At 34.8% G+C, this 25065-nt stretch overlaps 1 protein-coding gene and 2 long non-coding RNA genes across 3 annotated transcripts; 2 read left to right on the top strand and 1 right to left on the bottom strand.

Moving 5' to 3' along the window:
* The first annotated feature begins 2103 nt into the window (after positions 1 to 2103).
* Positions 2104 to 15715, top strand: LOC128291418 (uncharacterized). The gene is made up of 2 exons (XR_008281192.1): positions 2104 to 2190; positions 15421 to 15715. It is a non-coding gene; the product is annotated as an uncharacterized LOC128291418 (long non-coding RNA).
* On the top strand, positions 12181 to 12561 carry LOC128291417 (uncharacterized). Its single transcript, XR_008281191.1, has 2 exons — positions 12181 to 12326; positions 12470 to 12561. It is a non-coding gene; the product is annotated as an uncharacterized LOC128291417 (long non-coding RNA).
* Positions 15716 to 19337: 3622 nt separating the features above from the next.
* Positions 19338 to 21242, bottom strand: LOC108463377 (UPF0481 protein At3g47200-like). The gene is made up of 2 exons (XM_017763324.2): positions 20967 to 21242; positions 19338 to 20874 (listed from the first exon to the last, which is right to left on the bottom strand). The coding sequence occupies exon 2, from the start codon at positions 20824 to 20826 to the stop codon at positions 19537 to 19539; it is 1290 nt and encodes a 429-aa protein (XP_017618813.1). The 5' UTR covers positions 20827 to 20874; positions 20967 to 21242; the 3' UTR covers positions 19338 to 19536.
* Positions 21243 to 25065: the final 3823 nt, after the last annotated feature.

The raw sequence follows: 25065 nt of genomic DNA on the forward strand, positions 1-25065 counted from the left end.
ATGTATGTTGTGAAATTATCGCTACTGCGTGTATGTTTCTGCTTACTCGTGTTCCTATTATTGCCATGCGCTTGTGGAATATTTTATGCATGAATTATTGTTCCATGTCGCACTATACTTCATTTCATATCATTGCCTCAAATTAGACCCTAATACATTTATCCAATAAATCGCTTTATTTTAACCCAAACTAATAATACATGTTGTTTAAATATTGTATTCGTTACTATTCGATAATGAGATTTTCCAAATAAGGCAATGATTTGTATTTTGAAATATCGGGGAATCGTGCCCTACCGTGCTGGGTTGCAATTTCTCGGTTGCCCAAAATAATTGAATGTCTCTTTAGAATTTCATTTGTGTTTTCTAAAAACTTTTTAAAACGAAGGAAATATTCGGCATTTGACAATTCGATAATCATGCCCTATCGTGCTGGGTTGTGATTTCTCGTTTGCTCAAAACGATCGAACTTTATATTCTCACTCATTTTTATAAAAAAAAATTTAAAAATGAAGGCGATGTTCGATATTTGGCGATTTGGGAATCGAACCCTATCGTGTTGGGTTGCACTTTTTCATTTATCCAAAAACAATCTAATATCTTCTCAGAATTTCACATGTATTTTATAAGGTAAGGCAATGGTTAATGTTTGGGAATTCGAGGAATTGTACCCTACCGTGCTGGGCTTCGATTTTTCTTTGGACTAAATAGTTGAGCATCCTTTTGTAATTCTTGAATTATAAATTTTCGGACGTCGAAACAAGAAGATTTTTGACAATCAACTCGGGTTACTCAACGTTATAAAAAAGAACTACATTTCAAAAACCTTTTTTTAATTTTAGACATAAGGACAGTATTTAATCGATTCGGTACCAATTTTGGGCGTAGTGAGGGTGCTAATCCTTCCTCATGCGTAACCGACTCCCGAACCCGTTTTCTCAAAAGTTCGTAGACCAAAATCATTGTTTTAATAAACCAAAAATGTTTTATTAAACTAACCTCATTTTTAGGTGATTCGATCACACCAAAACAAAAGATCGGTGGCGACTCCATGCATTTGTTTTTCAAAAGTCGATTTCCCCCTTTTTAAATTTAAAATTTTTAAATTAATGGATGGTTTCGACATGTGTAATGTGATGTATGCCTAAATGAGTATGTGGTTGTGTAACAGCCCGATTTTGGGCCTAGTCGGAACAGTGGTTTCAGGACCACTATTTCGAGGCCAGAGAAAATTATTTTAGTATTATTTTATGTGTTATAATATAATTTTATAAGTGCATGTAAATTTTGGTAAGTTAATTTTAGCAATTTCTAGTCCAATTTCGAAAAAAGACTAAATTGGGTAAAAGGTAAAAGTTGTGTTTTAATACCTAAAGGTGTTAAATTGCCTTGTATCTTAAATTGGGGGTCTTTAAAGTGAAATTAGGCCATTGAAAGTGTGATGCAGGCCATGGGAGACAAAATTGTTGAAAAGTCAAAATTAGGTGAAATTTGGTCACCAATTTTGACTAGTTTTATTATTAACAAATTAAAAAGAAAAAACTATCATTTTTCTCTTCTCCTTCACCGAAATATGCAGCAAAGAAAGGGCTTTGAAGCTGGAAAATTTCAGTAACATATTTCCCTTGCTTGTAAGTGATTTTAATGTCTTTGCTTGATGATTTTTACATTTTTGGAACCCCTAAAGCATGAGCTTTCATATGAGGGGTCTATTTTGCAAAATGATGAAGAGTCTAGGGTTTTGCCATGAGAGTAAATGTGTTGTTTGCTGTGTTTTTATGGAAGATTATGAGTCCTAGTTGTCTAATAAACAACTTTTGTGAAAGAAATTGCCTGAAAACACCTTAAAAAGGGCTAGATTGCTAAGTTGTAAAATGAGTTGTAAATGTGTGAAATAGCTGAAATTATAAGTTGCTATAGTTATGAAAATGGTTCATCTAGACTCAAGGAGTAAAGATATGTGATAAAAATTATTTTACGAGCCTAGGGGTAATTTGGTAATTTTGGCAAAATATAGGGGCAAAATTGTAAAAATTGCCGAAGTGTGTCAATGGACTAATTTGATCAGTACATTATTTTAATAAGTTGAATGTGATATTTTAGATGATGAAAATCGATATTTGGACCTAGAACAGAAAGAAATCGAGTAAGGGATAATTACGTCTTTTTTTTCACCTTTGTGGTATCGAGGTAAGTTCATGTGTAAATAATGTAGTGTAAGACCCAAATTTTGCCCGGGACCCAATAAAACCAAACCTGAATTAAACCTAGCCTATTATCCAGTTACAAGCCCAAACCCAATTTTGGCCCAACCTAATCCCAACCCAAACACAAAAATAAATAAATAAATAAAAACCTTGGCCACCTACTCCACCACCTTTGTTGGCCACCCACCTTGGCCACCAACTCCACCACCCTTGGCCACCTAAACCACCCCAACCACTCCACTTGTAAAATTTGGCTATAAAAGCCATTCAAGACTTTGTTTTTGAGGGTGGGTTTTTGGTTTTTTGGAGGAGGATTGTTCTTTGTTTTGGAGGAGGTTTTTTTGTTTTTTTGGAGGTGTATTTTTGGAAAAGAAGGTTGTTTTTGTTTCTTGGAAAGGCTACTTTTTGGAGATTAATCAAAGATCAAAGCAAAAGAGGTTTCTTTTGTCTATTCTCATCTTTAGTTCTTTGTTTGTTTATTGTTTTCCTTTCAATTTTATTTTGTTTTTTTTATACGAAAGTAAAAATAAAAGTAAGAAGCTTACCCATATTTTCATTACCGAAAAAGGTTTTTTTTTTGAGGTCCATTGCAGTGTACGGTGGCGCCGATGTGACCGTGGGGTCCATGACCGAAGCAAAGCGAGACCAACTACGATTTAGAAAAGAGGAGAAAGAGAGTTGAGAGCTTCGTTTTATTATTTTATTATTTTTACTATTATTTATATTATTATTATTATTTCTCATGTATATATTATTATTTATATTATTATTATATTATATATGCCCTCTCCATATTTATGTATATTATTACTATCATTATTGTTACTTTTATTATTTTTATTTCTAACTACTATTATTATATATATATGTATTATTGTTTGTATTATTATTATTATTATCACCCTATTGTTATTACTTTACTTTTGTATTCTAATATATTATTAATATTACTCATATTTTCATTATTTTTGCTATCACTATTACTATTATATATTAGTGTATATTTTTATGTATATATATATATTTATATTTATATATAGTATTGTTTTTATTACTTTAATTTAATATTTTTATATTTGCTTTTGTATTTCTATATTTATTATTATTATTATATAGTAGTGTGTATTTCTATTATATACATATATATATATATATATATTTATATATAGTATTATTGTTTACTTTACTTTAATATTATTCTTATTATCATTATATCCAACCCAATAATAATTCTTTCATAAAAGTAATATTTCAGTATTTGGTAATTCGAGACAATCGTGCCCTAACTTATTAGGTTTCAATTTTTCTCCTTTAACCTAAATAACGGAATACTCTTTTAAATTGCGACATGAGTTTTGAAAAATGCTTATTCTCGGAGATATGAGGTGTTGTGCCCTAACTTACTGGGTATGGCATTTTGTTACCTTGAAATAAGATTTTTGCAAGTAAAGGCAATATTTGGTGTTTGGGAATTCGAGGAAACGTGCCCTAACTTACTGGGTTTTGATTTTCCTCGTTCACCTTAACTAACTGAATAACCTTTTGAAATACACGAATTTTTATATAAAAGGCAAGCTCGTTATCGAAAATTCAAGATCTCGTGTCCTAACTTACTGGATGTGACATTTTATATGTGAGACGAGAAGGTCCTTAACATTTGAGCATTTTCTTTACAAAGAGGGATCGTATTTTAAATTCTTTCAAGTTTTCAAATTTTCGACACTAAGACACTAATTAATCAACTAGGTACCAATTTTGGGCGATCGAGGGTGCTAATCCTTCCTCGTATGTAATCGACTCCGAACTCATTTTCGATTTTCAGAGACCAAAAATTATCGTTTTAGTAAATCTTAACTTTTATTAAAATGATTAACTTAAGGTGATCCGATCACACCTAAAAGGATTGGTGGCGACTCCTATTTTCATTTTTTTTTTCAAGTCGATACCCGTTTTTTTAAAAAAATGGTTACTGACGACTTGGCGACTCTAATCGGGAGTTTTATAAGAGAGTCAAGCCACAAGTTGATTAACTTTTGTCTTTTTTCGAAAATTGAGAATTTGGTTTTGATATACGATCACTTTATTGCGTTTCACCCGTTTTTCGTACTGTTTTCATCATTTTATTCCTATTTTCTTTAATTGTTTCAAGTTTTTATGCATATATCTTCTCGCATTGCATTGCATGACCGTTGTGGTCACACCCTTAAATGGGAGTGAGAAACTACGCCTTCGTGAGGTTTTCACCTCCGTGCGGAGATGATGGATCACTTTGAATACATCCGTACCTATGGTTTCGTGAGATTTTCATCTCCGTGTAGCCATAGGGAAATGTATTCTCCTGAATTGAACTCGATTCAAATGAGCCTATAATGGGTGAGGATCGAGGAATCTGTTGGTTCAGGTACCCTTACTCTAGAACCAAACCACATATAGAGAGACCTAGGAGCCCACCCTAGGTAGAGCCACTCCGAACCCCTAGTGGTCACCCAATTGCTTTATTTTTATTTATTTATCCTGCACTAACGTGTTTTATTTTTGTTTTGTTTATAATTGCATTACATTACATCATCCTAGGAAGGAGGTGTTGATTCATATTTGATTGCTAAATAGAACAGTTTGTCATAAGAAAACGAATTTTTTGATAAAGTGGATTATAATACGGTTGTCTAAATATGATCCAAGTGAACACATGAAAGAAGACTGATAGCTCGTGAAGAAATACAAGACTTCGCTTCATTGCCTGAAGACAGAAACTGACAAAGATTATTCGAGAGCCGTCACATCTTGACCTTCTTAAAGGAGCTGACAAGTATCACAGTAATAAGTGAGCAACGAGTCGCATGACTGGATCAAGCAAAAAGGAGTTAATATAGACATCTCTTGGAGAATTAATCGGACTCGACCACAAGATCCGGATATGAAGAGGAAGATAGGTGTCTTCACTTGGAATACAAGAGAAAAGCCGTATATGTAGTCCGTTTTATGTAAAAGAATTTGCTTTCTAGAAAAGTTGTTCTAATGAAATTAAATTTAGAATCAATGCCTTCCTTTTTTTTTGCGTTCATGCATTTGCATTACATTACATCAAAGAAAAGAATGTGTTGATTCGAAATTCAATTCCTAAATAGAATAGTTTGTCATAAGGAAATGAATTTCTTGATAAAGTAGATTATAGTGCGATAGCCTGAATATAGTCCAAGTAAACACGATGAGAGAAAGTTGGTAGTTCACGGAGGAATACATGATGTAATTGCCAGAGATTCAAGCCAACAAAGGCATGACGAGAGAAAGCTGGAAGTCCACGAAGGAATACATGACTTGATTTAATTGCCAACGAAGATTATTCAAGAGCGGCACTTTTGATGAGTATCATGGAGATAAGTGAGCAAGAGATCGAGGCTCGATTAAGCGACAAGGAACTAGTAAAGGCATCTTTTAGAGAATTTCTGAGATTCGACCATGAAGAAAAGATTAGCGTTTACTTGGGATATGAAGGGCAATACCGCATATGTAATATATTTTCATGTAAAGAAATATGTTTTCTAGAAAAGTTATTCTAATGGAATTGAATTCAAGATCAACATATTCCTTTCTTTTGCATTCATTCCATACATTTGCATTACATTGCAACATTTGCATTAAACTTTCACTAAAGAACCACGATTAAACAAAATTATTTGATTAATCTGAAACCAACGAGAATCAAACAACCGAACACGACCACTATACCCATTTGTAAAACCAAAGCAATGGACTAGAGATTAGAAAGGATAGAACAAATGCAAAGGGAGATGCAAGAACAATTACAAGAGCAGATGCAAGAGCAACTGGCTAAGATACAGCAAGATATGAGGGACCATATGTTAGAGTCCCAGAAAAGCATGATGGATCAATTAACTCGTCTATTGGCTGGCGGATTAGAAAAGGGGAAAAGCCCTTTGATCAATGCGGGAGAAGATAATGAAGATCCTACCTACTCTCCGGGTTTTACCCCACCTCATGTGCCCCTGCAAACCGAGGCACCTCCTAGAAGGCCATCTATCACAGTGAGGCCTCAATATGGGCCAGTGGATGCTGGAATCCCCATAAATTTCCCATCTGGGTTGGGAAATAATTTGGGTGATAGCTCGGTCAACCCTATTACTCCTGATTTGGATTTAATAGAGAAGGAAAGAATGGCCACTGAATCCTCGAAACAATTGGAAGATCGTTGCAGGTGGTTAGAGGAGAAGTTTAGGGTTTTAGAAGGCACTGGCAATCATCAGGGGATCGATGCTAAAGACTTAAGTTTGGTTCCAGATTTGGTGCTTCCTCATAAATTTAAGATGCCAGAGTTTGAAAAGTACAACGGGACTACTTGCCCAGAGGCGCACATAACAATGTTTTGTAGAAGGATGACTGGCTATGTGAACAACGATCAACTATTGATCCATTGTTTTCAGGACAGCCTAATGGGAGCAGGGGCTAGGTGGTACAATCAGTTGAGCCGTGCAAAGATCGGTTCATGGAGAGATCTTGCACGAGCTTTCATGCAATGATATAACCATGTGGTGATATGACGCCAGATAGGATCACACTACAAAACATGGAAAAGAAGCCGAGTGAGAGTTTGAGCAAGTATGTACAACGGTGGAGGAAATAGCGATGCAAGTCCACCACCTCTTTTGGAGAAGGAAACGACCATGCTTTTCATTAATACTTTGAAGGCCCCATTCATCACCCATATGATTGGGAGTACTACCAAAAGTTTTTCGATATGGTAATGGCAAAGAGATGATTGAGAATGCCATAAGAGGTGGCAAGATTGAAGTTGGAGAAACTACCAAGATGTCGGCCCAAAGAAAAGGAGAATGAAGTGAACAGATGAGCTCATACAATAGAGATCACTCAAGGTCAATAACATCAATCAACCAAAGGTGACTACGAGGGCCAACAAGGTTCGACAAAGCAGAATCAAGTGTAAGGCAAAATTTTGAAAAGCTCCAATTTCGCCAATCCCAATGTCATATAAGAAGTTATATCAAAGTTTATTTGATTCACACGTGGTGTCCCCATATTATATAAGGCCGTTGCAACCCCCATACCCCAAATGGTATGATTCAAACGCTCAATGTGATTATCATGCGGGAGTATCGGGGCATTCAATAGAAAACTGTACTGCCTACAAGAAGACGGTTGAAAGACTCCTCGAGATAGAGATTGTGAAGTTTGATGACACCCCTGGTACAAAGAGTCCGTTACCAAATCACGATGATAAGAGCAAATGATTAAAGGACTCTGTCAAAGATAGAAAAATAAGAAGAGGATTAGTAGCATCGGATCCTGAGTAGAGAAACTTGTGAGGCATTGTCCTTACAAACCTGGAAATGTTTTGAATGATTAGTTTGTAGAGGAACCTCTTGTAGTTTTTAGAGCTAATCTAGAGTAATATTCAAAACACGCTTGTTGCTTTAAGCCTGGAAGCAATTAAACCCCTTTTGTGAAATAGGCTTGTATCCTAAGTCTTTATTTCAATAAAATGCATCTTTTTGAGCAAATATTCTTTGATTTCATCTCATACGGTACAAATAATTGTTCTTAGATTCTTTTGTTCTTTGGAATTTATGTCAAATATTCATTTATTCTTCATTCATGATCATACCATACAAATAATCAACCTTAGAATCATTTATTTCTTTAGAATCTGCCTTCAGCGGGTCCCCAGATATCAATGATGTGAGTAACGCTGTCATTGACTCCGAGTCTCCTTTTGAGCGAAATATGGGCCTAAAGGGATCTCAACACTCTGAAGATGATAGAGATGTAGACTACTCTCTAATTTGTTAAGGATGGTAGAGTAAGATGAAAACAGATCCTCTCTTACAAAAAGGCGGTGAGAGTGAGGCCTATGACAAGAGAAAGATGCAAACATCGGAGTCTGCATTACCACAAAGGCAAAGCAAGACGTCATTGAGTCACTTCCTGGAATTTAAAATTTTTTTGCATGATCATATCAAGATACGCTTGGCTACTAAGATAGGAGGATGTTGCAGGGTTTTGAATGACATATGCTAATGGTTTTACAATGGCCAGGCTAATCATGAGATTTGGGTTCTCACTGGCCCACCATAGAAAGGGATTGCATCATTATCTGTGTAAATGCCAAATTTATAGAGAAAATTCATGTGCCCTTCATGTGGGGCATGGAGGTTATGGGCGATCTCTTTGAAAGCTTCTAACCAATACCGATTCGCCTTTGGGGTCATCGTTTACCCATGAAAAGGATAAAAGTTGTTTCATATGCCAATGTCACTAGGTCGACAATCATCAAATTTCAAAAAGGGTACCAATAAAGAGTGCGAAAATCATGTCTAACACAAATTGTACAATATCAAAAGGTCGCAATTGTTTAAAGATTAGGCGTTATATGGCAAAGGCAAAGGCAAAAAAAAAAAAAAAACACAAAAACACAAAAAGAAAATAAAAAAATTCTAAAAAAAAAAGCAGAAAAAAAGAGAAGCTAGGGTGAAACCCCGCAAATGGAGCCTTGAGACTAAAAGGGATTCAAGTTGAAAACTCGAAAAGGGCAGCTCAAATTTGGATCAAAGTGGGGCATACATTAGTCTTGCTATGCCTTAATTAACAATGAAGAAGTATGCTACATCTCGGGGCATCGACAAAGTACTCCGGATCCCCTAAACACATATTGAACTCAGAAAGGTCCTCAAGAAGTTGGTACAGAGAAGCTCAGGCTGCGATATCTGGGGCATCTAGCTTCCATTTTGCCCATTTTGAATTTTTTATCTTTGATTCTTCTCAAGATATGTCCAAATAAATTTTCTTCTTATTGCATTGCTATCTTTGATTAAATCATTCGTTTTGAGTTGATTTCATTCTTATTGCATTTGTAATCTTTGATTAATTTATCCATTTCGAGCTATGCTCATAACCAATTTCCTTCTTGTTAATTGTTTTGATCTTTTTCAAGCATTTTGCATTGAAATAATGATTAATGGACTAATAACACTTTCACAAAAGAAATTTTGCATATTACTCTGGAAGTTTCTAAATAATACAAGAACCTGAAATAGGACTATTGTTTAGAACTCACCAAGCCTAAAGGTTGGAAATATTATCTCTTTGGACTCTTTATTGGTTGAACCAAAAGACGAGACATTTCATCAGTGATACAACCTCGACAAATGACGAGTAATGTCAACCTAAGTGTAAAAGAGGGTCATTCTCGAGAAAAGAATTGATACTTTGCATTCATGTACATCTGGTCATTACACCTAGGGAATAGTGTAACAGATCAAACTGATTGAAGATGATACAAATACTATGCCTTTGAGTTACAGCGGAATGGATGGAAGAAACCAAATGTTATTCCTCTGAAATTGCAGTAGGAGGCACAAACTTTATGTCCTAAAAGGTACAGTGGAAGGGACACTAAAATTACAGTGGGGCAAACTTTCCGAGTAAAATGTGATTGTTTCTTTGACTTTTCTGTCAAGAATACCAGCTGAACAAGATGCCAACGTAATACGTCAGCGATAATGTCCTAATGAACAACGCATAATGATACCTTAAGCCTTTTTAAAAAGGGCTCATGACATTTCTACATTCATATAATAACACATCTAGTTAGGAGCATTTGATTCATTTCAATCATAGCATCCTAATTATTTGACACATTCATAACACATCTAGTTAGGAGTATTTGATTCATTTCGATCATAGCATCCTAATCATTTGACATAAGCATAGATATATGGAACTGATTCTCTGGTGATGTCCCTAGAATCGATGAATTCACAAGCCTTAAGCCCCTAAGCAATAGGGTAACAGGCTGAAGATTTACAGATCTTAACCCCCTAAGCAGTAGGGAAACAGATCGAAGACGAAGGGTCTTAAACCCCTAATCGATAGGGTAACAGACCGAATTGCAGATCTCATCTCCCTAAGCAGTAGGGAAACAGATCGAAGATGAAGATCTTAACCCCCTAAGCAGTAGGGAAATAGATCGAAGATGATGGGCTTTAACCCCCTAAGCAGTAGGGTAACAAGCCAAATTTACAAGCCTTAACCCCCTAAGCAGTAGGGTAACAGGTTGAAGATTTACAGATCTTAACCCCAAGCGAGGGAAACAGATCGAAGACGAAGGGTCTTAAACCCCTAATCGGTAGGGTAACAGACCGAATTGCAGATCTTATCTCCCTAAGCAGTAGGGAAACAGATCGAAGATGATGGGCTTTAACCCCCTAAGCAGTAGGGTAACAAGCCAAATTTACAAGCCTTAACCCCCTAAGCAGTAGGGTAATAGGCTGAAGCTTTACAGATCTTAACCCCAAGCGGAGGGAAGCAGATAAAAATGATGGGTTTTAACCCCTAAGCGATGAGGGTAACAAGTCGAATTTACAAGCCTTAAACCCCAAGCAAGAGGGTGGCGGGTGAAGATTCTGAGATCTTAACCCCAAGCAAGAGGGAAGCAGATAAAATGATGGGCTTTAACCCCCTAAGCAGTAGGGTAACAAGCCGTATTTACAAACCTTAAACCCTTAAGCAGTAGGGTAACAGGCTGAAGATTTACAAATCTTAACTCCCTAACCAGTAGGGTAACAAGTTGAATTTACAGATCTTAACCCCTTAAGCAGTTGGGAAATAGATCGAAGATGATGGGCCTTAAACCCCTAAGTAGTAGGGTAACAGGCTGGAAATTACAAATTTCTTTTTCCCTGAAATGGCATTGGAGTGGCTAAAAGCCACAGCAGATCTCCTTGAAGTTTCAGAGGATCTTTTCTTCCTGAAATGGCGATGGAGTGGCTAAAAGCCACAACAGATCTCCTTGAAGTTTCAGCAAACCTCTTCTTCCAGAAATGGCATTGGAGAGGCTAAAAGCCACAGCAGATCTCCTTGAAGTTTCAGTGGAAGAAGATCAAAACAAGTCTTATCTCCCGAAGTTGCGTAAGAGCGCATCAAGATAGCAGATCGACATTCTGTGCTTCGAGTGAAGCAGATCGAAGATTTCAGCATGGCATCCCTGTGCTTATAGGGAACAAGTTGAAAACAGCAGATTTGGCATCCCTGTGCTTATAGGGAACAAATCGAAGATAGCAGATCTGACATTCCTGTGCTTACAGTGAAGCAGATCAAAGATTTCAGCATGGCATCCCTGTGCTTATAGGGAACAAGTTGAAAACATCAGATTTGGCATCCCTGTGCTTATAGGGAACAAGTTGAAAACATCAGATTTGGCATCCCTGTGCTTATAGGGAACAAATCAAAGATAACAGATCTGACATTCCTGTGCTTACAGTGAAGCAGATCAAAGATTTTAGCATGGCATCCCTGTGCTTATAGGGAACAAGTTGAAAACATCAGATTTGGCATCCCTGTGCTTATAGGGAACAAGTTGAAAACAGCAGATTTGGCATCCCTGTGCTTATAGGGAACAAATAGAAGATAGCAGATCTGACATTCCTGTGCTTACAGTGAAGCAGATCAAAGATTTCAGCATGGCATCCCTGTGCTTATAGGGAACAAGTTGAAAACATTGAAGTGAAGCAGATTGAAGCCGTCAAGAGGCCATTTTAAAGAAGATCAAGAACTCAAGACTCGGCGAGCCCTGGCAAAATTGGTCTTTTTGTAGTCTTTGCTTCATTCTCGTTACACGATAATGAGCAAAGAGGGGCAGCTGTAAGACCCAAATTTTGCCTGGGACCCAATAAAACCAAACCTGAATTAAACCTAGCCTATTATCCAGTTACAAGCCCAAACCCAATTTTGGCCCAACCTAATCCCAACCCAAACACAAAAATAAATAAATAAATAAATAAATAAATAAATAAAAACCTTGGCCACCTACTCCACCACCTTTGTTGGCAACCCACCTTGGCCACCAACTCTACCACCCTTGGCCACCTAAACCACCCCAACCACTCCACTTGTAAAATTTGGCTATAAAAGCCATTCAAGACTTTGTTTTTTAGGGTGGGTTTTTGGTTTTTTGGAGAAGGATTGTTCTTTGTTTTGGAGGAGGTTTTTTTGTTTTTTTGGAGGTGTTTTTTTGGAAAAGAAGGTTGTTTTTGTTTCTTGGAAAGGCTACTTTTTGGAGATTAATCAAAGATCAAAGCAAAAGAGGTTTCTTTTGTCTATTATCATCTTTAGTTCTTTGTTTGTTTATTGTTTTCCTTTCAATTTTATTTTGTTTTTTTATACGAAAGTAAAAATAAAAGTAAGAAGCTTACCCATATTTTCATTACCGAAAAAGTTTTTTTTTTGAGGTCCGGCCGCCGTGTACGGTGGCGCCGATGGCGGCCCGTGGGGGTCCATGACCGAAGCAAAGCGGGACCAACGGCCGGATTTAGAAAAGAGGGCGAAAGAGAGTTGAGAGCTTCGTTTTATTATTTTATTATTTTTACTATTATTTATATTATTATTATTTCTCATGTATATATTATTATTTATATTATTATTATATTATATATGCCTCTCCATATTTATTTATATTATTACTATCATTATTGTTACTTTTATTATTTTTATTTCTAACTACTATTATTATATATATATATATATGTATTATTGTTTGTATTATTATTATTATTATCACCCTATTGTTATTACTTTACTTTTGTATTCTAATATATTATTAATATTACTCATATTTTCATTATTTTTGCTATCACTATTACTATTATATATTAGTGTATATTTTATGTATATATATATATTTATATTTATATATAGTATTGTTTTTATTACTTTAATTTAATATTTTATATTTGCTTTTTTATTTCTATATTTATTATTATTATTATATAGTAGTGTGTATTTCTTTTATATACATATATATATATATTTATTTATATATAGTATTATTGTTTACTTTACTTTAATATTATTCTTATTATCATTATATCCAACCCAATAATAATTCTTTCATAAAGTAATATTCGTATTTGGTAATTCGAGACAATCGTGCCCTAACTTATTGGGTTTCAATTTTCTCCTTTAACCTAAATAACGGAATACTCTTTTAAATCGCGACATGAGTTTTGAAAATGCTTATTCTCGGAGATACGAGGTGTTGTGCCCTAACTTCTGGGTATGGCATTTTGTTACCTCGAAATAAGATTTTTGCAAGTAAAGGCAATATTCGGTGTTTGGGAATTGAGGAAGCGTGCCTAACTTACTGGGTTTCGATTTTCCTCGTTCACCTTAACTAACTGAATAACCTTTTGAAATACACGAATTTTTATATAAAAGGCAAGCTCGTTCTCGAAAATTCAAGATGTCGTGTCCTAACTTACTGGATGTGACATTTTATATTGTGAGACGAGAAGGTCCTTAACATTTGAGCATTTTCTTTACAAAGAGGGATCGTATTTTAAATTCTTTCAAGTTTTCAAATTTTCGACACTAAGACACTAATTAATCAACTAGGTACCAATTTTGGGCGTATCGAGGGTGCTAATCCTTCCTCATGCGTAACCGACTCCCGAACTCATTTTCTGATTTTCGTAGACCAAAAATTATCGTTTTAGTAAATCTTAACTTTTATTAAAATGATTAACTTAAGGTGATCCGATCACACCTAAAATGATTGGTGGCGACTCCTGTTTTCATTTTTTTTTTCAAGTCGATACCCGTTTTTTTCAAAAAAATGGTTACGACATGTAGCATAATTGTTATTTTTAAGTTATTGATGTTAAACATATGATATGCTGATTTTTATCATGAAATATATGCTTTGTGGTTATTTTCGAATAAAATGCAAGTTATGTGTATTATCTGTTAAATATAAAGTGCTACCGAGTATTGGTTTCGGTATTTTACGGAAGATGGCAAGGATATGTGTTCGAGGAAAATCCCGTTTGAACCTTAGGAATAGATTAGGATACAAGTGACATGTCACTAGGATGGTTGAGCATCCGAACTCGTTGAGTTGAGTCAGAGTTCACTTATGGATGCGAATGTTCGAACTCGTTGAGTTGAGCCCGAGTTCGTGAGATGTAACTAGGCATCCGAGCTCGTTGAGTTGAGTCCGAGTTCACTTATGGGCGGGTTACATGGTAGCTTGGCTACATATGTGGCACTTATGTGCAAACTTTCCATATATCCGAATTATATTCCGATGTGTTCAACGGGTAAAATTCTACTCAAATGGAGGAATACTCGAGATGAAAGGGACGTATTGGTAAATGTTGTGAAATGGATACTTTGAACAGGTATGTACTTAACCCTCGAGTTGAAAGCTCGACATAATAACAATATGGTAAGATGATAAATGAAAATGTGATATGAATGTCTCAGTGATGATTATACAAACGATGTTGTATTAATTTTGTGAACAATGATCATGAATGAGTAATTTAGCCTTGACAGATTTGAGTTACTGCAGTAATGTAACTTTGAACATACACTAAAAATAGTGGAAAATGAGTTAGAGGCAGAATAAAATATGGGATTAAAGCTTAATGAGTCTATTTTCACATGAAAGAAACATGGGAAGAAAAAGAATTCCATATTGTGTGATATTTGAATTCTTGTGAAACAGGGTCTAAATGAATTCGAGATCCCCTGTTCTGACTTTAGAAATTCACCAAAAATTGTGAAAAAATTATTAAGAGTCATACCTTACATGCATGGATTTCTTATTGAGTCTGTTTTTATGAGAAATAAACGCCATGGTCGTTGGAATTTTGTACAGGGATAAATTCAGTTTGTAGTGCACAGGGGTCAGAGTGGTCATACCCTGAAACAGGGGAGACTTTAACTAATAAAATGTACTAATTGGCCTAACAAAAAATTCTAGAAAAAAATTAGTGAGTATACATATGAGTCTAGTTTCAAGAGAAATAGACAAGAACATTATTCGAGTCTTGTACTATGAGATAATTGAACTTTAGTACAGAAGGGTCGGAATTGTCAGACAGTGAATCAGGGGTAACTTTGAGGAATAAACTGTATTATTCGGCTTAACCAAAAATTCTGAAAATTTTATGGAAGAAATGAAAATAAGTCTAGCTTCAGGGAAAATTAACGGAACTTAATTCGGAGTTTCGTAGCTCCAGATATAAATAATTTAGTGACTGTTGCTCAGAAAGACAGCTTGTAGTGAACTTGAGAATATGTTGTAAACATTGATAAAACAAGTTAATGAGTGCTTATTGTTTTCATATGAACTTACTAAGCGGAAAGCTTACCCCCTCTTCTTTCCCATGTTTTCTAGAGTTTCTAGGTTAGCTCGGGTTGGAGGCCGTCAGAGATATTATCACACTGTCAAGCTAACGCTATTGGTGTAGTGATTTCAAGTACTTTGAGCCTATGGCATGTATAGGAGTTTAAATATTAGAGTATGTGATATGGATTTAACCATATGTGTTGGCCTATTTTGATTATGGGGTTGTAAATCTATTTTAATTATGCATGCATGTGCTATGGTATTATGTGATGAGTTTATAATGATTATAGTATGAATGTGGTAAAGATGTGAGTAAAATCTATGATATCTATTGCATGTGAAATTGCCATAATCATGACATGTTAGGAATGTTTAAGTACCAATTTTTCCATGTTGTATGTTATTGTAAAGTATGCGTGTATCTATTGTGAGTGTGACAAAATGGCTTGGAAAATAACCTTGTCTTTGTCCAGGTTTTTGGACACGGGTTTGGGACACGGGCGTGTCCCTAGCACACGGGCGTGTCCCTAGCACACGGGCGTGTGCTCTATACCCACACGGGCGTATGAAGCCTTGATGCAAGAGATTTTCTAAGTTTTTCATGAGTTCTCGGTTGGGTCCCGAACCACTCCGGATGTATGTTTTGGGCCTCGTAAGCCTGTATATGGGACAAATTGTATGTGAAAATAAAAGTTTTTAATTATTTGAGATTTCATGGCCCTGTTTAGTATGGAAGTGTTAGTAAAAGTCAGGTAGCACCTCGAACCCCGTCCCGGCGTCGGATGCGGGCGAGGGGTGTTACAGGTTGCTATGCAAATTATTGTGTAAATGTGATCTTATTTGTTATGGTAATACGATGTGAGGTGAACACTTAAACATGTGAATAATATGCTAATGAGTTTATTTAAGTTTCATGAAAATGTTAGTATGTTCTCATAGTAAATTGCGTATGTAATTGTGGTCTGGGTCGTTTCCATTTAACTTGTGAATATGTATGTGAATATATCAACTAGACTTGTGAGTTATTAAAGCATGTATAAGTTGTTTAGTCTTGATGAATTATTGTTAAATAAATTATATATGAGTTGAGTGTAATTGCATGTAGGAGTATATGTTACTTTTATGACTTAATGAAACGTGAATATGTTATTTTGACTTGATTTGAATATGGTTGTGAATTTGTTGTAGTATGCTATTGTTTAACCTTTGATATTGTATGTGCATTGTGGTTATTCTGAGCATTCACTGAGCTAGTTAAGCTCACCCACTCCTTTTAAAACATTGCAGATTAGTTGTATGCCGGTGTGAGCAATGTGATTTCCGAGGGGTGATCCAAGCAAGATGTTAGCTTTATTTCGTAGGTGTTATTAATTCGTTTATGTTTTGGGGAAATAAAGACAATGTGGTAGAATTGTTGCATAAATTTTGCATGATATTTTGGATATTTCCATAGTTTATTTGTTCTAGGGATTTAAAGTTTGAATCGTGATATGTTGATTATTGCTCAAACTTATTCTTGATGTTTGAAATTGTGATTATGACCGTTTTGATGTTTATTTGATACGATAAAAGATGCATGTTGAATAGATTTATGTTGGAATGGTTTATATGCTTAAATATGCTAAATTTTTATTGTATGAAGCAGAGGTATCAATATTTGTGTTTTAAAAACGACACCTCTGTGATTTTCAAATGTGCAGGAAGTCAGAATCGTAATTTGGTATCGGTACCATACCATGAGTACTCGGGGCAGAATTACCGATACTTTTTGAAATGTAACGATATTTTCCTGTGTTTCGATTTTAGGTGAGAAACAAAATATTGACTTGGTACCGATTTTTCAAGCAGTACCGATACCATGTAAGAAAATTATTGATACCTCAATTTCAGTTTCGATATCTACGTGATTGTTTTGGAAATTTTGCTAAGTGGTTCTAATACATGTTTAATTCTCATTTTAAACACGTTGGGTGAATGTTCAGCTTGTTTTAACAATAACTGGAATATGTGTGTCTTGTATTTATTATGAAGCTAAAATGAAAGATGTTTACTTAATAACGAGACATTATGCATTGCATGTGATGTGTAATGGTGGTGTGACATTCGAATATTCGGGCCTGGCGACCGAGCCAAGTATAGGGTGGCAAAGGCAAAGCTATTGCAGTTTCATCAGAAGATACAAATCTTGAGTTCAAATTCTCACAAAGAGGTTTTTATTCTAAACTTGCTCACCAAAATGCCCATCATGTGGTGACACGATGAAGCAACTGTTTTGATTTTTTTTTTCATATTTTAAAAATATATAGAGACCTAATCTACGAGTAGAGAAAAAAATGCAATGTGAAATCTTTCGTGAAATGAAAAACCTTGATAAGTTTTTTTTTTTTTTGCCTTGTGTTTTCTAACTTTGACATGTCATCAATAATTTCCAAACCTAGGTAGTCCAAGTACATCAGACAACTGATCAAAGTCATAGAAAATCTAGTCAAGGAATTTAAAATATGAGCTAAATTGAATCAATGGAGATAACTTTGTCAATTCCATGTCCCATAGGGATGTCTAACTTCATCTCTCTAATACTCATCAATCTATTTTGTGTTCATTTATTTTAATCATTTGATATAGAATTCTTTTTTTTTTTCTTTTGTATTTTTAACACATATTTTTGGGTTTTTTATTTATTTATAATGTATTTTTGCTTTTTAGATTTTTAAAATTATTTTTATCAATTTTCATTTAAAACAAATTTTAAATATTTTCCTTTTTAAAATTTTAAAATTTAGAATTAAATTGACAAATTTTGTAAATGTTCGAGCTAAATGTATTTAATTTTTAGAATTGAAGTAAATGATAAATTTTGTAAACAATAAGTGCTAAATTTGTTAAATTTTTAGATTTAGGATCTAATTGATAAAATATGTAAATATTAGAGGCTAAATTTGTTATTAAGTCAATAAAAAGGCTCACGTCATCTTTTGTTAAGTATTTAATAGTGGGTGACTAAAATTTTAAAATTTGAAAGCATTGGTGATGAAATTAGAAGTTTTTGAAGTTGGGTGACCAAAATAGAACCTACCCAAAAGTTGGGTGACCACCCAGGTAGTTTACCTGTTGAGGGGATTTGGGTCTCGGACTCTCAAGTGAATGTATTGTCCTACTCAAGAGTTTTTTCTCCCTAACTCTGAGGAGAGCCCAACCGGGTTCATAGAGTTTAGAGTACGCCTCGGTTGATGTAAATACGATCTGCAAGTTTACAAGAGAAGTGCCAATATTGTTAGAAATTAATTATGGAAAGTGAACCTGCGGGGGATCGAACCATCAACCAAGGCCATATATGCCTTACTTTAGCATATGTTGTAGCCAAGTGGTAGTGTTATTACCCTTTAAGACCTTTTTAAGGGTAGAGGTTCGAACCTCACCAAGATAAAAATGATAGAATATTTCCGCGATGGACCCTAGGAGTTTCGGATAAACTCCATGAACCCCTTTAAGCTCTCCTCAGAGTTGGGAGGCAAAACGTCGTGGCTAAAACCAAAGCATAGACACTTAAATACAATACTTCCACTATCCGAGGTCTAGATTGGCTGCTCAGAGGACGATACTTTAAATACTTCTCTCAATAATAGAGTTGATTCCTCCTCATCATTACCCAAAATAATAATATAAGCAAACCTAAATAAGCTTGAGTTAGTCATTTATAGACGTAGATAGATTTTGAAAAAATTTAATATGCATTCTTTATGTTAGATCAAATTTAAATTAACCATATATAATATTGATATCTTACGTAAACCTGAACTCAACCCATTCTTTGCATATACAGTTCTACCCAAAACCGAAGATTGACTTGCTTTATATTATAAAATTGGGGAATTCAGAAGCTCTTTAGCCAATGCTACATGTGATTTTAGGATACTTCCTTTTAAATTTTCTTTTTTTTTAAAAAAAAAAAAAAGAGAAGTCATTGTCTATAGAGTTTTCACATGCATAATGAGCATTTAGTAATAATTTGTAGTCTTGTCTCCTTCAAATTACAAACCATCTTTAGCAAGAGTAGCTAATTCGTAATAAAAACTGAAAAAACATGATTAGAAGCCACATCAACATGAAACATATCTTCTATTGGATTCAATTACAAATACGAAAACTTGAGCAGAACTGAAGTCATTTTTTAAAACTTTGGAACACGGTAAGAAAAAATATGATAATGGCATAAATTTGAGCAGCAATAGCCCATGGCTTGGAAAAATAGTTATGAACATAAGCAGCACGCCATTTGGGCAACCATTTTCGGCAATGATCATTAAGTTGGTTGCATAGATCAGCATAATAGAAATCTTTCACGTAGGTGTCATTGTAAAGCTTGTTGAAGAAGTGCGTTGCATCCTCGGGGCTTAACCAATTATCCAAAACTACCTTCTTACATAATATTTCCATGTCATGTGGGGTGTCGATTAGGTTGTCCATGATCTTGGCGTAGGAAGTGAAAACAGGCTTACAATGGGGCAAGCATTGCTCGTAGCTGATGAGGTTCCGGAAGATGGTCTCTGTTGTTTCTTGAATTAGCAAAGATGGGATTTCGAGTACACCATTACTGTACTTTATATCCAAAATGCTTTTCACATTCACTACTCTTCGGAATTTTACCCCTGCTTCATTCAGTCTTGTTGCAGATGGGATTGGTTGCCATTCCGAGGGTTGCTTATTTAACTGCTTTTTCCTCTCATATAACTCTACTTCTTCGGATGGTAAAACCAAAGACAACCTTAGCAGATCAAGGATATGTTTGATTTCTTTTTCGAAAAAGAGGGAAGGGTTTATAGGGTTTTCATATGAAAACATGGTTCTAAAAAATTGGAGGGCAAGTTCAACAAGGGATTTGGTTTCTGTAGAGGCTTTGGTTTTGTCGAACAAATGCTGCAACACCAGCCAAGGTATCTGGTTTTCTAGCAAAATTAAGTCATGGTTGAGGAATTGAAGCATACATGACATTGAAAAAATTGGGTCATCATTCTCTTTAGCCACCACATCAGCATCCTTCCGAAACAGCTCGACGATGAAGCAACCATCCACCACCAACATTTCAAGAAATTCTTCTTCTGCAAGATCAATGTACCCCGCGTAACAGTCACGAGCTTTTCCTTTGATTTCCTTGACGGAATTAAGGCATTCCCTTAACATTGCTTCTGGGTTGCTTGATCTGAGGAGGAGCTCTCGTAAATACTTGACCTTGATTTTCTCTGTTGCTTTCAAGTTTGGTTGGCAACGGTGAAAAGGCCCAAAGGCAAAACAATTGGGAATGTATGCGTTGGGGCTGTGCCTGAAGAGAATGGTGGGTGTTCTAAAGATACAGTAATCAGGTGATAAACGAAGTTGACTGCCCATCACCTTATTCTCCATGGAAGCTACCAATGATTCAACATCTACCACGGTGTCTGAAACCGGTATCGTCATCTTGCTTTCCTTACTTTTTTTTTCTTTTCCTATACGTAGCTGCAATTCCTTCAATATACAGCCACAAAAGTAAGAAAAAAATCATTAAAAAGAATTTAGGATATGAAATTAAAGAAAATATGATACTGGTATCTGCTTACCAAGTTCAAATGCGTATACTTCCGGAGGACCACCACCACCTAATTAAGTTTTCTTTTCAATGGGTCTCTAGAATAATTAGAACAAGGAAACAATAAATTACGAAAATTTGCTATAAAAAAAACATATTATCTCACAGCTTTATAATCAGTGGAAGTGTAGAATGATCAGAATTGTATCTCAAATTCTTTTAAATAGGTTTTCTTCTCTACTTATATAAGATTTAAGTAACTCTTAGCTCAAATTGTTTGCTTACTCAAAGAATTGCATATTTACGTATGGATACGTAAACATGGTAAGAAAGTGGAAGAGTCATTTGAAATTTTAGAATAAAGATGGAAAGAATCCAAAAAAAGGAGGAGGTTAATTGAAGTCATGATCCATTTCTTTTGCTTCAAGGTGAGAAAAGGTACCTGAATTACTTTATTAAAAACTGACGATCCAAACATTTTGGGACGAAGCTTGATACTTGAATTAAGGTGAGAAAAGTTGATATCCACTCTTCTTCTCCCTTGGCAAGTTATCCTTTGCTTCAGCTTCTCAAACATATTTTCACTCTGCCTCATGATACGTAATTTTTCCAATACGTAATACTTGATAGATTAACTTCCTTACTCGTATACTCAGCCAGGGATGGAACTGCATACAGAGTTGGAGGGACCTGCCCCCCAAATTTTTATAAGTTCAATCACTTATTGAGTCCATGTTAGTGTCAAAATTAGACAGTTTGAGCCTCCCTTTTGTTGGTTAAACACTTTTATTAGCTTCTACCAATTTCAAAATTAAAATTAGGCAAACCTAAACCTTAACTTTTGAGTTTAAATAATTTCGAATCTAAATAAATTGGGTTACTATCTTAATTTTTAATTTTAAAAGGCTGGTATTATAAGCATGCTTTCATTGCTCATATATATATATATATATTTATAAATTTCGATAGCATTGAAAATTGTAACATATTTTTACTTATACTTGGTTGTAGTTAGATTTCTTCATGTGCGGGTTAGGTCCAAAATTTTACCTAAAAATTGGAAGAGTTTAGATAAAAATATATGCTTAAAATATGGGTTCGAACAAAAAAATAAAATTCGTTTTCTAAATAGGTCGGGCTCAGGGTAAACTTTTTTTGGCTCTGGGCCCGACCCAGATACCTTTACAAAAGTATTGATACTCTGCCTAGTATCGATATTGTTTTAAGGTTAAATGTTTTGAAAATTAAAGAAAATTTGTTTGAGTATTGATACCCTCCCTAATGTATCGATACCTCATAGGAAGTATCGGTACATTCCTCATTGTATCGATACTATAGGTTTTAATATGGGCAGAGTCGATCCGAGCCTGGGTTTTTAGTATATATAATCTAAGTCGAGTTTAGGTAAAAATTTAGATTCATTTTTCGGGTTGATCCTGGACCTATTAATCAGGCTTAAAAGTTTATTAGGACCGATGAAGTATGTTTAATATTTAGAAGTGAATTGGTGATAAATAATGTAAATAAAAAAAAACAAGTTATAATAAGGAAATTGAAATAGGAAATATACACTCAATATTTTGGTTAAATGGTTCTGGTAGTTTCAGAATTAGATAAATTGAGTCTTACCTCTCAAACTTTGTTTTTGTGAAAATGATGTTTCACCCCAACTTTTGAGTTTAGATGGATTTCAAATTGAGTCCCCCCTTAGTTAAGATTTTAAAAATCCTTTGTATTCTATTTGCATATCCTCCTCTCTTTTGCGCTAAATTCTTCATTCTCCAACTTGTAATTTTCATTCCCCTCTTAAATTTTAGCAACTCTCGGCAGTGTGAAAATGAGTCTTTTTCTTAATTTTGTAAGGTTATCCTCCTTAATTTTTGGAAGGTGCTTTTCTTTATATTTACAAGCTCTCTAGGAGACAGGTGTTGAAATTCACTAGGAACGTGAGTCACATAAAAGGAGTTTGTTTTTGATTTTAGGCATGTTTTTGTTTTCTTAGAAAATAGAAAATTTTAAAAAATGGTTTTTGAAAACGAAATACATGAAAATGAAAAAATAATAAAAAATTATTTTTGTTGTTTTCACTAAATTTATTTTGTAAAAGTGAAAATTTTAGAAAAAAAAATTGATGAAATTAACCTATGAAAAAAACACAACTTTTTTTCTGATTCATCACTTGCTAACGTAAACAATTTGTCTCTGCTCATTTTACATTTTACTCTGTATAATTGGAATCACAACACTATTTATACCTCTCTTCTTTTGCAATATTGAAAGAAAGAACAATTTAAGAAGGATATGGATCAAAATCATAATAAGACACTAATTCTTCTGTTACAAAACAAATTTAAGAATGATATAAACAAGTATTGGAGGAGAAGTTCTTATTTGACGATGAAATATACAGTTTGTAAAGTGGTGAGAGTCAAAATAATAATGGCAGACATTTGAGAAACAATGCCCCAAGGTTTGCAATAATAGTTATGCATGTAAAAAGCATGACATCTAGGCCACCAATGGTTGCAAATGCCAAGATAATGAAATTCCTTGACATAAGCCTCATTATAAAGCTGGTTGAAGAATTCGGGTAACATTGCTCGAAGCTAATGAGGTTGCGAAACTCGGATTCTGTCATTTCTTATAAGGCCATCTATGTTTGAGACAACTTGATCAAGTGTTGCTTAGTTTTTTGTTAGTGATGTGACAATACGAATCACCGTTAATGCTTCCGAATGAGGACTTAAATTTTACAATGAAGGTAGATGCTTTTTCATCGAGGATGCTAGCTCTGCCCAAGTCAAAGCGCCTGAAATTGGGTTTGGTGGAGATAAAGAGGGGTGCATGCTTAGGCTTCCCCCTGGTCCTTTTGCACCCTTTAAGCACTCATGGAAAAGATGGAAGTGCGGGATACGAAAAATCTCAATATTTGTTTTGGTTTTGATGGTTTATATATAGAAAGGTTATTAGTTTATCTTAATCGTCTTCCTTCTGCAACTGCAAAAGGAGGCATATGTCTTGATTAGTTTATTTCTACGTAGCTCTCTGCGAGTTGTGGCCCATCAATTTCAACTATGACTTACACTTGCATCCAAATTTGATACTCTTGATCAAGATTGTGAATTTATTTAGATTTCTCATACCCGAAAATTGCCATTTATTTCCACTCAGGTTCCTAGTAATCTTCCACATGTATTGTTTTTCTTTGTTTAAATTGTATTTGGAATATATCGCTTTACTACTGTTACAATGGTTTCAAATCTTGGCAATGATATTGTTAGTGTTCGTAAAACAGGCACAAGGAAAGAACAAGCAGACAACAGGTACAAAAGAAGGGTTCACATATCTTTAAACCAAAAAACACTACCAAATGCTAACTCCCACTATGTTAGAGTAACTAACTAATGATTAATTCAGTATCAGTTAGTTTAGTAGTCTGTTAAGTAGTTAGTTAGTTGATAAACTCACTTGTATTTGTTATATAAGTACATGTGCTGTACAGAAACAAAAGGTGTGAAATATATGAATGATTCTTCTTGATGTATACTGTTTTCTCTAGAGTTTCTGTTATAGTTTAACATGGTATCAGATGTCCATTGATTCCTGGTAATTTTTTTTTCTTCTCCTTCATGTCTCGAACTTCAAGTCTGTCTGTTGTTCACTCCAATACACAGGCCATGGCTTCTACTTTTACTGATGGAGTTCTTGATACTCGGTTCTTTTCTACCAAGAAAATAAATGTTTTTCTTGATGATAACAATTATTTGTTATGGCATCAGCAAGTTCTCCTGGCGATTAAGACCTATAAGCTTCAAGGTTTCTTGGATGCTACTGCTGTTCTGCCTCCTCCACTACTTTCGGATGTTGATGGAGTACTTCAAGAAAATCCAAATTTTGCTCGATTTGAGCAACAGGATAGTGCACTAGCTTCTTGGCTTCTATCCTCAGTCAGTCAGTCAATTCTTCCGCATCTTAATGGTAAAGACACTAGTGCTCATTTATGAAATGCTATTGTTAATCTCTATGGTAGCAAAACCACCTCTAGACTAATGTACTACAGACGAGCCTTACACTATCAGCGCAATGGTGATCTTCCCATGAAAGATTTCTTACTAAAAATTAGAAGGTAT

The sequence above is a fragment of the Gossypium arboreum genome, chromosome 4 (assembly GCF_025698485.1).
Source record: "Gossypium arboreum isolate Shixiya-1 chromosome 4, ASM2569848v2, whole genome shotgun sequence".
NCBI lineage: Eukaryota > Viridiplantae > Streptophyta > Magnoliopsida > Malvales > Malvaceae > Gossypium > Gossypium arboreum.